We start from the raw sequence: 14,256 nt of genomic DNA, 5'->3' as shown, positions 1-14,256 counted from the left end.
TGTACATTTAATTCTAATTGAGAAAATGGTGTTGGTATAAAAGATTATTAACGCGTGTTTTTTTAATGTTTTGCTTATTTACATTTGTTTTTCAGGTATATTAAATGATGCTATCTTTGATGAAGATCACGATGAGATGGTGATCGTGAAAGACATTGACATGTTTTCAATGTGTGAACATCATCTGGTCCCTTTTGTTGGAAAGGTAACTGCTGCATCTTAGATAATGTGATTTTGAACGCATACATTGTACATATTAATCCTATCAATTCTGCTACCTGTTGGAGCTCTGAAATTTAACAACAACATATATCAAAAACAAAAAAGGTGATGGCTGGAAGGTTTAGAGTAAATCTTAACCTCTGGCATTGCTCTGGGCAACCCTCCAGACCATTGTTCTTTGCCTGCCAAGCCATTGCAAAAGGGGAAAGACCATATGCAAATCAGGCTTGGTCCCACCCCCAAAGGGGTAGTCCAGCCCGAACTGCTAGGTCACATCCGTTCTGCACAAGACCACAAGCATCCCCAGACATGTTGCAGCCTTGTTGAGCATCATCAGTGAGGAGTAGCTTGGGTCTCTATGCCCAGCAGGCACGGGAACCACGTCTGGGCATACCCGTCCCACTCGGGATGACAATATCAAAACAAAAGAGGTGATGGCTGGAAGGTTTAGAATAAATCTTAACCTCTGGCATTGCTCTGGGCAACCCTCCAGACCATCGTTCTTTGCCTGCCAAGCCATTACAGAAGGGCAATGTCAGAGGTTAAGATTTATTCTAAACCTTCCAGCCATCACCTCTTTTGTTTTGCTGTTGTCACCACGAGTGGGACGGTATGCCCAGACGTGGTTCCCGTGCCTGCTGGGCCTAGGGACCCAAGCTACTCCTCTCTGATGACTCCCAACAAGGCAAACGGGAACCACGTCTGGGCATACCGTCCCACTCGTGGTGACAACAGCAAAACAAAAGAGGTGATGGCTGGAAGGTTTAGAATAAATCTTAACCTCTGACATTGCCCTTCTGTAATGGCTTGGCAGGCGAAGAACGATGGTCTGGAGGGTTGCCCAGAGCAATGCCAGTGGTTAAGATTCATTCTGAACCTTCCCTGGAGACCGCAAGTGAATGAGCTACAAGGAGAAGAGAAATACAAAGTTACTAATCAACTATAAAATAACAAAGATGTCAAGCGGGCTTAAGCAGAAAATGGCAACCTGTCTCGGAAAACTCCAGCTAGATGGGAGTAGGCACATAAAAGGTTAGAGCAGGTTATGGGGAACCAAGAACAATAGTACGATCATAATCTTTGCATGCCTCTCCAGGGAATGAGGGAGAGGGTGTGAATGAGAGAGAGTTTTTCAGATAGACCAAGGGAAAGTTCTTATGGCACCTAGACATACTCCCTCATTATGAGGTATGCAGCTATCTTGACACAGTTTCTGCATGCAGAACCTACTGTTACTGTATGCTGAAATCTTAGAACCTCAGCATGAATATGTCTTTACTGCATTAAAACATGCATATTTCTGGAAATACTGCATTCTCTATTTTAGAACATCTCTGTTAACTTTAAAAATCCATTGCCCCAACTATTTGGAAAATGGAAATAGATTGGGTACAGTAGCCAATCATATTGAGGCTGTCCCATCTGAAATAATGCCCAGGAGTGATACTTTTATGCATCATATCACAAAGGTGGTGAGTGGTGGTCATCTAAAAGGCTCCCTCCTTTATCCCCCTTTGGGGAGTCAGCATATTTTTGTCAAGGTGAGGAAGCTAGAGAATTCATGGGTAGAATCTATCCGTAGCTGAGCCAGGGGGCATCTGGCTTTGCTTTGCTGTCAGTATGCATTATATAAATGGTTAATATTATAAATATTTATGGCGTAACACTGTAGATAATTAACCTATATGAGTGAGCCTTTCCCTACAGAGAGTTAATGAAAATAAGGCACAGTGATGAAGAGTGATTTGCTCAGGATTACATCATATGTGAAGTGTGGAAGGACAGGTTTTGAGCATTGGCTACTGGGTTCCACAGTTTCCAATTCAGGCACCAAGGGAGACCTCACTTTCTCTGATTCCATTTTCAATATTAGAATCAATGAAACACTTTCTGCAAAGGTGTTATTCAAGGGTTAAACTAGGACACTGGTCGATAAATCTGGCTTTAAAAGCACCAGATAAAAAAAAAACAACTGTAATACACATTCTTAAATGACCCACAACCTGTAATTCATTATAAAGCAACAAAGAAACGTACTAATAAATAAAAATACATCAAGAAAAATAATTAAAGAAGACGGTGAAGGAAGACCGCTAGGGGCGCGGACAGTGATGGCCGGGTATGAAGTTAGCTGTGTCTCCTCCAAGCAATGTTGTGCCTTTGAGAGATGTCTTCCCCTGACATTATAAGGCTACGTTGGTGGTAGGACCCGGGAGGCGCTGGGTACCTGTCCTCGACACAGAGATGGCCGCGAGGAACCTCAGGGGCTGTGGAAGCAAGCCGTAGTAGCAGCGATATGTGGTCTAGAGCTAGTCCGGTGGGGGTCCTGCAAAGCTGGACCATGCCCCGCTCCCTACAAGAGAGTAAACCAGCTAGGGAGCCCGATAAGAGGTGGTGGAGCTCCCACTGGGGCTAGAAGTGGCGGGATCCAGCACGCAGTGGCGCTATGTCGGTGTCTGTGCGTTGTGAAGGAAAGGATGGTGCCTCGACCCCTGTCTGTCTTGGTGGGGAGAAGAATGCCGAGGAGGAGCTGGGGCAACCTCGAGGGCTATGAGGATTTTGGATCCCTTACACCTGGACGGGGGTTGTCTTTCCTGCTGGTAGAAGAGAGCCTGCTGGGGTTCAGTGGTGTGTAGGAGCCGGGGTGCCCAACATGCTCCGAGAAGGGGTTGTACCTGGTGGCTGTGGTCCAAAAGAAGTTTGGAGCAAAGAGAGTGGCCTACATGCAGGGGGCATCCCATCGAGCCAAACCAGGACGGTGGTGAGGCCCACCAGAGGCAGCACTCTCGTCAGGAAGTGTGGAAGGGGACAGTGCTAGAGGGAGGCCCCAAATCCATAGCTGGTGGGATACCATTTGATGGGGTAAAAAGGAGTGGGCTCAGTCACTGGACACTGTATGGATGTGGTTTGGGGGTGGTGGAAATTGCCAAGAGGAGACCGGTCAAGCTCTTCAGGCCCTACAAAGATTTCGGCATGAGGTTGGGATGGTGTTGGGAACCGGTGTCCACTGGACGTGTCTGGTCTGGACAATAGGCACTTAGCCCAAAAACAGACATTTTTGGCATTCTGCAAGAAATCAAGGCTCTGAGGGTGGACATTCAGACATCAATAGCAGATCTTCAGGACTCAATAGAGGGCAAGGCTGAGGGTCTGGAAAATAGCCAGCTAAAGGTGGATCTGGTTAAAATGGGGTTGGATGCCCACCTGTTAGAGCTGGAGTCTAGGAAGGAGGAGATAAGATGAAAGGTCAATGATCTTAAAAACAGAGAGAGGAGGAGCATCTTGTGGGTTTTTGGCCAGAAGGAAAAGACGAGGGAATCCCCGAAGGATGTGGCAGCGAAGTTGCAGACCATTGTAAATACCCTTTTCAAAGATTTAAGGTGACAGGGTGGTGAAAATTGAAAGGTCCCATGGGGGATGCTTGGGGGGGGCAAGGCTATGACAAAGGGCTTAGATCAGTGGTGGTGTGCTTCCACAAGTGCGGGGATAGGGCCAAAGTGCTCACTAGGACCAAGCAGCTGAAGGAGGTCTTCTTCAACAGAGAGAAGATTGGGATATACCAGGACTATTATAGGATCACAATGGGGACAGAGGCAAACCAGGTCCTCGGATGCCATTCCTCGTGAAAAAGAAAGGGGGATGTCCCCATCCAGAGATTCAAGATGTGCCTTATGGAACTGTCTTGAAGAAATTCATAAAGTTGGGCACCCACTCACAGGTGAAATGAAGAGAGGTTTGGTGACAGAGGAAGGAGAGTGAGAGCCAGACTCTCAGTTGACTGTTGTGCTTTTTAGAAAAGGGGGAAGACTTATGGGAAGGTTTGTTGAGTTATGGTACTTTAATGAGGGGGCCTCTTGGTGGGAATGTGGAATGAGGGTGGTTACCAAGCAGTGAGGGTGGGGGGGTCCCTGATGTTTGGAACCCTGAAAGTCAATGGGCTGAACTCTGAACTCCCCTAAAAAGAGGACTTTGGTGGCCAGGGAATTCAAGAGGATGTAGGTTGGCATTCTGCTATTACAAGAGACTAGGCTGAAGGCTGGGGAAGAGAGACCAGTAAAAGGGGGCATAAGCCAGTCGCTGTGGACCTCGGGTGATGTTAAGAAGGTAGAGGTTGTAGGAGGTCAAGAGATTTATGGAGGGCAGACTCCTCGTGGCGCAGGGCATGTGGGGAGCTACGTAAATGGCAGTGGTCTTGGTTTATGGTCCGAACCAGGGACATCTAACCAGGGGCAGGCTTCCTTTTGCAAGGTTCCTCTGGGTTCTGTCTTGGAGATGTCAATGGACATGATGATCATGGGGGGCGGTTTTAATATGTGTGCAGACCCGAGGGTGGATAGATTGGTTTTAATGGAGGTTTAGAGCCGGGGTATTAGACCAGATGGAGAGGGGTTTCGTGGCATTTTGAAGTCGAGAGGACTATCGGATGTGTGGAAACGTGCACCATCTGGGGAAGGGTTTTACCTTCCTTTTAGCCCCTCAAGGCACCTATACTCAGATTGATTGTTACTGGACAGGAGAGTGGTGGAGAGGATTTTGTGCTGTGAGACGAGGGCAATTAGCTTGTCAGACCACAATATGGTAGTTATGGGTATCTACACTGGGGTATGGTGAGAAGAGAATTGGATGAATCTGCAATGATTTTCTATGGAAAGATAACGTTTTCGCAGATGAACTAGGAACAGAAATGGAGGAGTTTTTAAAGGTGAACGACACAGGGAGGTGGATGTGGGTACAGTATGGGATGCAGGGAACGCTACCTGGAGGGGTATTCTTATGAGAGAAGGGGCACATAGAAAGAGGGAAAGGAGGATTATAGGAAATAGGTCACAAGAAGCTATTGGGGAGCTTGAGGAGAGACTACAGAAGGACCCAGAGGGGAAGGAGGGTATCTTGGAATAGCTAAGGGAGAAGAGGGCTGAGCTGAAAACCTTTCAATGGGAATGACATGTTGCAAAAGTTGAGATTCCTCAAACAGAAATATTATGAAAAGGGGGATAAGGCAGATTCGTTTCTGGCTGCACAATTGAGGGTGCCTAGGGCTGAGAGATGGGTAGACGGGATGCAGAGTCCTGATGGGAGGATGTGGGACACTGTGAACACATGACACATTGATATCAACAGGTAAATGTTGAAAGTGCAAAGCAGCAGAGCGGAAGTGGCAGTCATCTAGCTCATCCCCTGAGAAACTGGCCTGCCGTCTACTCCAAAGGCAATACCGTTTCCATCTGCTCCAAGAAGAGGGCTCATTTCCAAACCCGCATCTCTGGTGCCACCAATAACACGGGTGAACTCTTTAAAATCTGCAAGGAACTTGCCAATCTTACAACAGTCCCCTCTTCTCCTCCTCCCTCCCAGACCCTATGCTCTGCACTGGCCACCCACTTTTCCTCGAAACCTGTTGACATCCTGTCCTCTGTCATCTGCTCCCCTCCCACTGTCTCTTGCCTCTTTTGACCCCCCACTTTCTCCCCATACTCTCCTCCCTCTCTCCCATTGCACCAGATAAGTTCTCTAGAGTTGTCCTTCTATGAAAGTCTCCTGTAAACCGGTGCACCCCTACTCTTCCAGAACCATCAAGGACAACATCTCCACCCTCGCCCCTGCCTTGGCTGACCACTGCAACCACTCTTTTACCACAGGCTCTTTCCCTCAACCCCTTAAGCACTCTCTTCTGCACCCTCTCTTAAAAAATCCATCCGCTGACCCCTCCGCTGACCCCTCTTGCCCTATCTCTATCACCCCTTTCTTGGGAAAACTCATGGAGAAGTTGGTCATCCCCCAACTGACCATACACACCGAAATGACCAGTCTGATTTCAGGGCAGCCAGAGGCACAGAAACTGCTCTCCTGAACAACCGTGAAGACCTGGACTTTAACACTCCCTGTGTTCTGATCCTTCTCAAGCTTTCTTCTGCTTTTGACACAGTCAACCACTCCATCCTCATAAATCATCTCCATGATACCCTAGGCATCAGGAACAGGGCACTGGTGTGGCTGACCTCCTTCCTCTCTAACAGACCCTTCCAAGTGCACGTGGGTCCTTTTCTCTCCTCTACCTTTCTCTCTACCTGTGGCATCCCTTAGGGCTCTATCCTATCAACATCTACCTGGCACCTCTGGCCAACCTGATCTTCACTTTCTCCCCTCATTTCCAGTGTTACGCAGATGCTGCACAGCTCTCTTTCTGGCTGCCGTCCCCTTCCTCCCTCATATCTGACTGTTATTCAGGCATGGTGCTCTACCAGTGATCTCTACCTGAATGCCAGTATAACTGAGATAATTCTTGTTGGGATGCCTGCTCCTTGTTTCCTCCCACTCTCTGGCCAGACTCCTTAGATCCCCTCCCCTCACCTTCTTGTGAGGCAAAAAACCTTGGGATCATCTTTGACTCCTCTCTCTTTTTCTACACGCATCACAGACCTTTCCAAGAAGTCCAATTTTCAGCTTCATCTCTTCAGGGGTATTTTACCTTTCCTCACTTTCCCCCAGAAGCTCAATGTCTCCAGGGCCCTGGTTTGGTTCTCTCTAGGCTGGACTACTGCAATAGCCTCTTCCTCAACCTTCCTCTTTCCTCCCTTCGCCCCCTCCAACTAATCCAGAATAGGACTGCAAGTCTTATCCTCGGCCTCAAGCCCAGGGACTGCATCTCTCCAGCCCTAAAATCTCTCCACTGGCTCCCGGTGACTCCAAGGATCAAATTCAAAACCCTTTGCATCATCCACCAGGCTGTCTGGGACCTGGGACCTCTCTACATCCAGCTTTCTCTCCCGAAATACCTCCCTGCCAGAGTACTTCAGTCTTCTGGCTCAAACACTCTGCTGGTCAGACGTTTCTCCAAGTAGAGAGTGGAAGGTAGATCCATTTCCTCACTGGCGCCTCCCTCTAGATCAGCCTCCCTTCCCCTTTCAGACTTGAGCCGGATCTTCTTAAATTGAGGATACTGCGCAAGACCCTCCTTTTCTCCTCTTCCTTCCCTCTCCCCCTCCCGTGCTAAACTCTCCATCTGCCGCTGAGCCTTGGGCCTGGTCCATTCAGAGTCATACAGGGACCAGACCACCCTCCCACCAGTGCCCCCAGCATCTTTTGTCAGCACTTGTCCTCGGGCTACCTTCCCCAGACTATCCCTACTTAGTCCTCCCAGTCCAGTGCACTCTCCCCCCCTCTTTCCCCTGGCACTTGCCGCATTGGGCTGACAAGCACTTGCCCACCCCCACCCGTGGGGGTACCCCACTCCTGCACTTCTCACTCTACCCCCCCTTGCACTTATCTCCTTTGTTACAAGACCAATAAAAGCGTTCTTTATTGTTGTATTGTTATGATTTCCCTTGCCCCCTCCGCCACCCAACCCCCACATCTTGTCTTGTGGCACCTGGAAACACACATGTCCAATGAAATAAATAAAAAATAAATCTAGGGCACACTAAACGGGGGTACATCCTTCTTCAGACTTTACATCAATCTTCTTATAGTAAAGAACTGATAACTCTCTGAACTAAGTTCTCATTTATTTATAAAAGTAGATAAAAGGTAATTCAACTGAAACCGTAAAGCTACCACAATTTCACAAATCATAAATTGCATTTCTGTACATTTTGTTTTCACTGTACTTGCATTGGATACCTTTACACAATTCTCTGAATGTTCATACAATTCATATCAACATGGCAGTAAATCATAGTAAGGCATAATAATCCCAGCAAACTAGTTGAAATCCTTGACTTAATGGTTTTGCCGATGTGTTTTGTATATCTAGATGTATCCTTCTTCAAAGGCTGACCGGGTAATTCATGGAATAAATGTGTGTCCCGAAAACAGGGGCGCAAGGGGGGCGCAAGCGTGAAAATCGCAGCGCACGCGTGCCCCTATTCATGGAACACATTGCGCGTGGCTTACCCGCAACCTGCACCGAATCCACGCGGGTCCTACACATCATTGTGCCATAAGGAACGCTCTGCGCGAGATGCCCAGTGAAGGCGCACACCGTCCAGCGCACACACCTAAAAAGGGGGCGGAACACACAGAATGGGGAACAACACGCGAAAATGTGGGCATTATGGGGAATACCGTTGCAAAATCCTTGCAACGCCCACACGCACGCTAAAAACACATATAAATGGAATCGAACAGGGCAAACCCGCGCCCGCCAAAAGATGTGGAAAGCCGGAAACATACGCCAGGCGAAAGCTGGTGTAAGCGCCCCTGCGCAGAATAAAAGTGAATGCATACAACAAACGCACATATACAGCTACGATGAATGCACCATTTCTCGCAGCAGTGATCATGGGACACCGCAGGAGGAGGATAGCCAGGCCCCGCATTGTTTTTACCCAGAACCAGCCTTTTTAGGATGGCTGATGACCAGGTCTATGGCAGGTACAGGTTTTCACCTCATATCATCCTAGACCTGGTCACTGAGTGGGAGGATGACCTCGCATCACCCTGAGTCCCTTGGAAAAGGTGCTCAATATCCTGCATTTTTTGGCCACTGGGTCATTTCAGCGGACAACTACCATAGTTGGTGGTGTCTCACAGCCCACGCAGTCACGCTGCCTAAACCAGGTGTTGGCAATCATGACTGCATGCACCTGAGTCCTCAGGCACATATACATGGCCAGAACACCCATAGAAAGGCAGGCCGTGGTCCAGGACTTTTACGGGGTGGCACACTTCCCCAAAGTGCCTGGTGCCATAGATTGCACCCATGTGACCCTACGTCCACCTAGGGCCACTGAGCACATCTATCGCAACCGCAAGCACTGGCATTCCATCAACGTGCAGGTCGCATGTGATGCCAAGGGAATCATCACCTCTGTCTACGCAAACTATCCAGGGTCCACCCATGATAGTTTCATATTCAGAATGCCACCCCTAAACCTGGACCTGGAAGCTGGGAGGCATGGCGACGCATGGCTCTTTGGTGAGTACAAATGGCTGTGCACATGCATGCATGTCACACACAGACAAATAGACAAACCCAACTAATGACAACCATTATCACCTCCCCAGGGGACAGTGCCTACCCTCTGAGCACATACATGATGACACCAATACGGAACCCCACCACACCACCCCAGGTAAGATACAATGCAGCCCATATTGTAACCAGGGCCATAGTGGAGCGCACATTCGGAGTGCTCAAGTCACGTTTCCACTCCCTTGACCGCTCTGGGGGACAACTTCTATATGCACCCCAGTAGTGTGCAGGATCATTGTGGCAGCATGTGTCCTGTACAACGTTGCAACACGGCGGGGCGTACCGGTGGACATGGTGGTGCCCCCACATCCCCAACCACATGCACAGCTGCTGCACATGGGAGGGAAAGGACGCATGGCAAAGCAGCCCATACCCAGCTTGTGGCTACATTTTTCACCTAAAATACCAACCCTGTGGAGTACACACAGGCCTGGCACATACCAGGTGACAATCGATGATGACAAAGGGATAGTCAACTGTCACAACCTTACCACCTTGAGAATGTGTCCTTGGAAGTGCTACATTGTGTGCATCCCTAGCTACTTAAACAAACCCAATGCTGTGTGACCAAATGGCACACATTCATGGTACATAATCCACTACCCCCTTGCAAAACAGCACATCCAAATACTAAACCACAGGTCACCCGCCCGACACACCATGCCATGGCATGCAGTGTGAAAGCAACAAAATAAATGCACAACACATGACACAACTCTCACAAAGTTCACGGTGACAAATGGAAACGGGCCAGAGACAATTACCTCTGACACATCAATATCAAACTGCACACATGAACATATACTTACCAGCATAACAAATCATGAATAACGGACCCAACAGTGGCAACGCCAGACAGTGACCAATCACAATAGCACAAGTGGCTCAATGTGACAAAGCCACCACATGGACCCCTCCCATCTTGTGTGTGTTGCTGCTAGCTAAATGTGGCAGGATACCACATACAGCATTACGTGCATCAACAATGGAGACAGGCAAGGAAATACATGAAGATGCCACATGTAAATATGCACAATTAGCAATATTCAAACGAAAATACATGTCAACCATGCACTGGAGAAATCATCATGAATCCCCACTAGGGGTGTATAAACAGTTTGGACTTCAGACTCGCCACACAACTGATGGAAGCCCAATGCCTCTGTATAAGTTACTGTCACACGGTGCCCTCCTTGCAAGCCCATGGAAAGGGGAATTGGGATTGGCATATGTGTCTGGACCCCAAGCCTAAAACACAAACACAAGACAAGCCTGTATGGGCCCAGCCGGAACACACAGTGGATGCCTTTTGAATGCACAATAGACAAAAATATGAAAAATGAAAAATAAGAAATGGCCATGGTTGACCATGGGGAGGAGCACCCAAGAGAACAAAAAAAAATCCTCCATGGGCTCATGGCCTGCACGGCTAACCTATAGGGGAAGAACTGCCGTCGCTGTCGCCACCCTCTGTGCGTGGTACGGGAGGCTGACCACGCATAGCCCTGGCATGCTCCTCCACGGCAGCAAGCATGCAGGTCTGAAAGGTTTGGTTCTGCAGGATGATGGTCCAGAGGTCCCCATGCAGCACCTCACGTGTAGCACATAGATCCGTCTGCAAGGCCTCACGTGTTGCACGGACTTCCGCCTACAAGCCCTCATGTGACGCACAGATTTCCTCACGGGTTGCTTGGAGCTCAGCTGAGATGTTGTGTGTCAGCTGCTCCATCTGCTGTTTCGCCCATCTACTTTCGGCCATCTCAAGTACCCCCAGAGGTGCTCTGAGGGAGGTGTTGTCTTCCCTCAGGGCATCCCTGTGGGCCTGTGTGTTTGCAGCCATGGCTGTGCGCAGAGCCCCCAGTTCAGCCCGTCGGTCCCTGTTGGCAGCCAACATAACCTGCCTATGTGAGCGGCACGTGGACAGCGTTGCCTGCTGCTGGAGCTCCACCTGCCTTTCGGGGGGGAGAATGGAAGTGGCCACCCTTTACACGGCCTAAGCCATCATCTCACATGATGCCCCCTGTTGCTGTGCAAAGGCATACATGGAATTCTCACACACAGAATTACCTGGTGGCGCATGACCACCGCGTTGCCGGACACCACACCTGTCGGGCCCAAGGAGACGTGGTCCTTGCTTTGCTGTCACTGCCTGTGGCTGCAGGACTGCATTCCTCCTTTGATCTGCTGCCCCAGGAACAGGAGCAAATAGTGTGGAGCATGACCCTGCATCCGTAACCGCCACAGGCGGACATTCCAACACTGAATGGGCCCTTGAGGGGTCTACCCCCAGTGCAGGTGTGTTGGACAGAACAGCATCCATGCCAGAATCACTCACTTGCGACTGGACATATGGTTCAATATCCGATTCCGCACCAGAGGGATAGAGATCCTCAGAGGTGTACTCAGAGACACCCGTGGACAGGATGGTCTGTAGCACCTATGGATTCCCGTGCGCTACCACCCCACGTCCTCCACTTGTGCCTGGTTGGGGCTCTAAATACTCCTCCCCCTGCACCATCTCCTCCTCCACTGCTTCCAGTGCCTCATCACCTGCACAAAATCACACATGTTAACAGCATAGGCCACACACACGGGTATTACAGTGTTGACTTCCAACACTTGAATGAGACATGTCACACATGACACAAACTCAGGCATGCACGCAGTGCCAATGAAGTGGAAGGGGACCCTGAAAGCAGACACAGATGAGTGCAAAATGGCAAAACAACACATGTGCTGCATGGTGCATAGCACCGGCATCACACACAACCTTGTGACTGGCATGGACCTTCAACAAACATGACAAATGCCAGCACACAGATGGCATGTAGCAAAGCCATGGCAGAACTGTCAAGCAGCCCCAGATGGGAGTGAATCTCTACTGTCCGTGATCCATGTAAAATGCATGTCATCAGACAGTACATTGAAATCAGTACGACAAAACACATGTGTCACAGGATGCAATAACGCTAGTGTGTTGAAATACAGTGATGGGAGGCAGATCGATACATTAATGCTAGGTCAGATTGACATCACACAAGTGAATAGGCATGTTGAAGGGTGAAACGGGGCTCAGAAGTGTGCGGTTGCAGTGCAGTACATGTGTAGGGCCGCAACTGTCAAAAAAAAGACAAAACCAGTAATTTCATTGTCGTGTTATGATGGCAGTGTAAGGACAAGTGCAGTCATCATGTGCAAAGCGTTGGCAGTGGGTTGTAGGGATACAGTGAACCCCAAACCCAAGGGCGGAGGATGGCTTGGAGGCAGGACATGGGTCAAAATGGTCCCTCAGAGTACCCTGTTGTAGCAGACAGTGTGGGCAGGTGTCAATTGCATTCTCACAGTAATCTGGGACTACAGCATGGGAGAGGAGGACAGAAAGCACAACACATGAGGAAGCATCAATAGTGCCCTCAGACCCGGAGAACCCACAACACCAGTTCCATAGAGGCAGGGAGGATGTACCAGAGCGAGGCATCCGCTCGACACAGACAAGAACCCCAAACAAATGGTCATGACGATCAACTGACCCTGAATGAGCAGGAAAGGGATGAGGAAATACCATGAGAAGGAGTAAATACCAGAGATGGAGTAGGATGAGGGGCTTGCGCCGGACCCATAGGGGCTTGCTTTGAATGCGCATGGTCCATGAATGAACACTCATGGCACTGTGAGCCTGTTCCAGCAGCACAGTCCGAGTGACAGACCCTGCATCAATGCCAAAGGATGTTCCACACAGTACAGGTCTGGCAGAGTTGCAGAGGGAAAAGTGCATATTCACAGAAAATTGGGAACAGGCCATTGCAGTAGTCCGCCATGGGAATCACCAGTCCCATCGAGACAGTGAGCTGCTGGGGGATAGAGAGGCAAGGAAGAATGCCCCTCAGGAGGATCAGCTTGCAGGGTGTCCTCACAGAGACGTCAGTCATGTGACGACAGAGGGCAAGTCTTCAGTGGAAGATCTTCACAGGCTAGCCGCAAACATGTTTTGGAGCAAGAATATGGCCAAGAGAGGCTGGCTAGTGATTGACATGGAAGGAGGGTGCAGGTGTGTTCATGAGGATTGCCTCTGTGTGCAGCACATGGCCTGTAGGCAGTCTGCATCACAAAAAGCATTTATCAGTCAATCAGCTGTGCGCTTCTCCAATCCCAAGGCATTGATACTTTCCGCGATGCACTGCCAGTGGGCCCAACGCTGAGCAGGCATAGTTTTGCACCCTGCCGTCACCAGCATGTCGCGGACTTGTGCCGACACGTAGCCTACAAGTGCGTTCAGTTCCACTTCAGTGAAACTCTTCTTCCTTGACGTGCTGGAGGCCCGAGCCGTGTCTGGGGTCCCAGCCTGTTACGCAAGAGCACGCTTCTTCCTCTTGCGAGGTGGTGCGGACCCTGAGTGGCTTCCGCCGCTCCGGTCAGTTGGGGCTGAATCGCAGGTGGACTGGCCACTGGAAGCAGGCAATGGCATGAAGACTGAAGGTCTGACTGCAGGCATTGGCTGCTGGGTGCTGTCGCCAGGACCCAGCGCCACAACTGCCTCGGTGTGAGGGGCCTGGACCAACAATGTCCCGGCTGGGTGACTCAGAGCCGGGGAGGTGTCAGCTGCAGCTGCCCCTGCAGCTTCCACACCATGGCTGCTCGGGGCAGCAAATGACATTGCTGCCCCAGATCCACGTGGCCTGGTGACAGCAACTTTCACCGCCACATGTGATTTGGACTTCGTGACACAGAAGTCGGCCTGTGAGTCATCCCGTGCCTGTTCCGTGACGAATCCGGGCCAGGCTAGCAGGCCCTGAGCTAGGGTGGTGTCATCTGCATCACCCTGACCTGCTTGGGGGGCATAGCTGTCCCTGAATGGGACTGGACACACTGCCCTCGTGGGCCACCCTGCCGACGCCGCCCACCGCAGCCACCCTGCCCACATTGCCCCCCGTGGCCACCATGGCCACCCTGACTACATCCCCTACCGCGGACACCTCTGGGAGGTCGCCCAGCTTTGCCTCCCTTACCACTTGGTGGCCTCCCAGCCATGGCACTGATGTTCTTTTGCGAAATGGGAGGTG

General features: G+C 50.1%; 1 protein-coding gene across 1 annotated transcript in view; it reads left to right on the top strand.

Annotated features, from left to right (window-relative positions):
• GCH1 (GTP cyclohydrolase 1) overlaps positions 1 to 14,256 on the top strand; it is a 578,380-nt gene that overhangs the window by 269,731 nt on the left and 294,393 nt on the right. The window contains exon 2 of the mRNA XM_069637593.1: positions 96 to 205. Within this exon, the coding sequence (XP_069493694.1) occupies positions 96 to 205 (110 nt within the window). The remainder of the gene's footprint in view (positions 1 to 95; positions 206 to 14,256) is intronic.

The sequence above is a fragment of the Ambystoma mexicanum genome, chromosome 14, assembly GCF_040938575.1.
Source record: "Ambystoma mexicanum isolate Mex_15411 chromosome 14, UKY_AmexF1_1, whole genome shotgun sequence".
Lineage (NCBI taxonomy): Eukaryota > Metazoa > Chordata > Amphibia > Caudata > Ambystomatidae > Ambystoma > Ambystoma mexicanum.
This window is presented reverse-complemented; position numbering and strand designations above follow the sequence as displayed.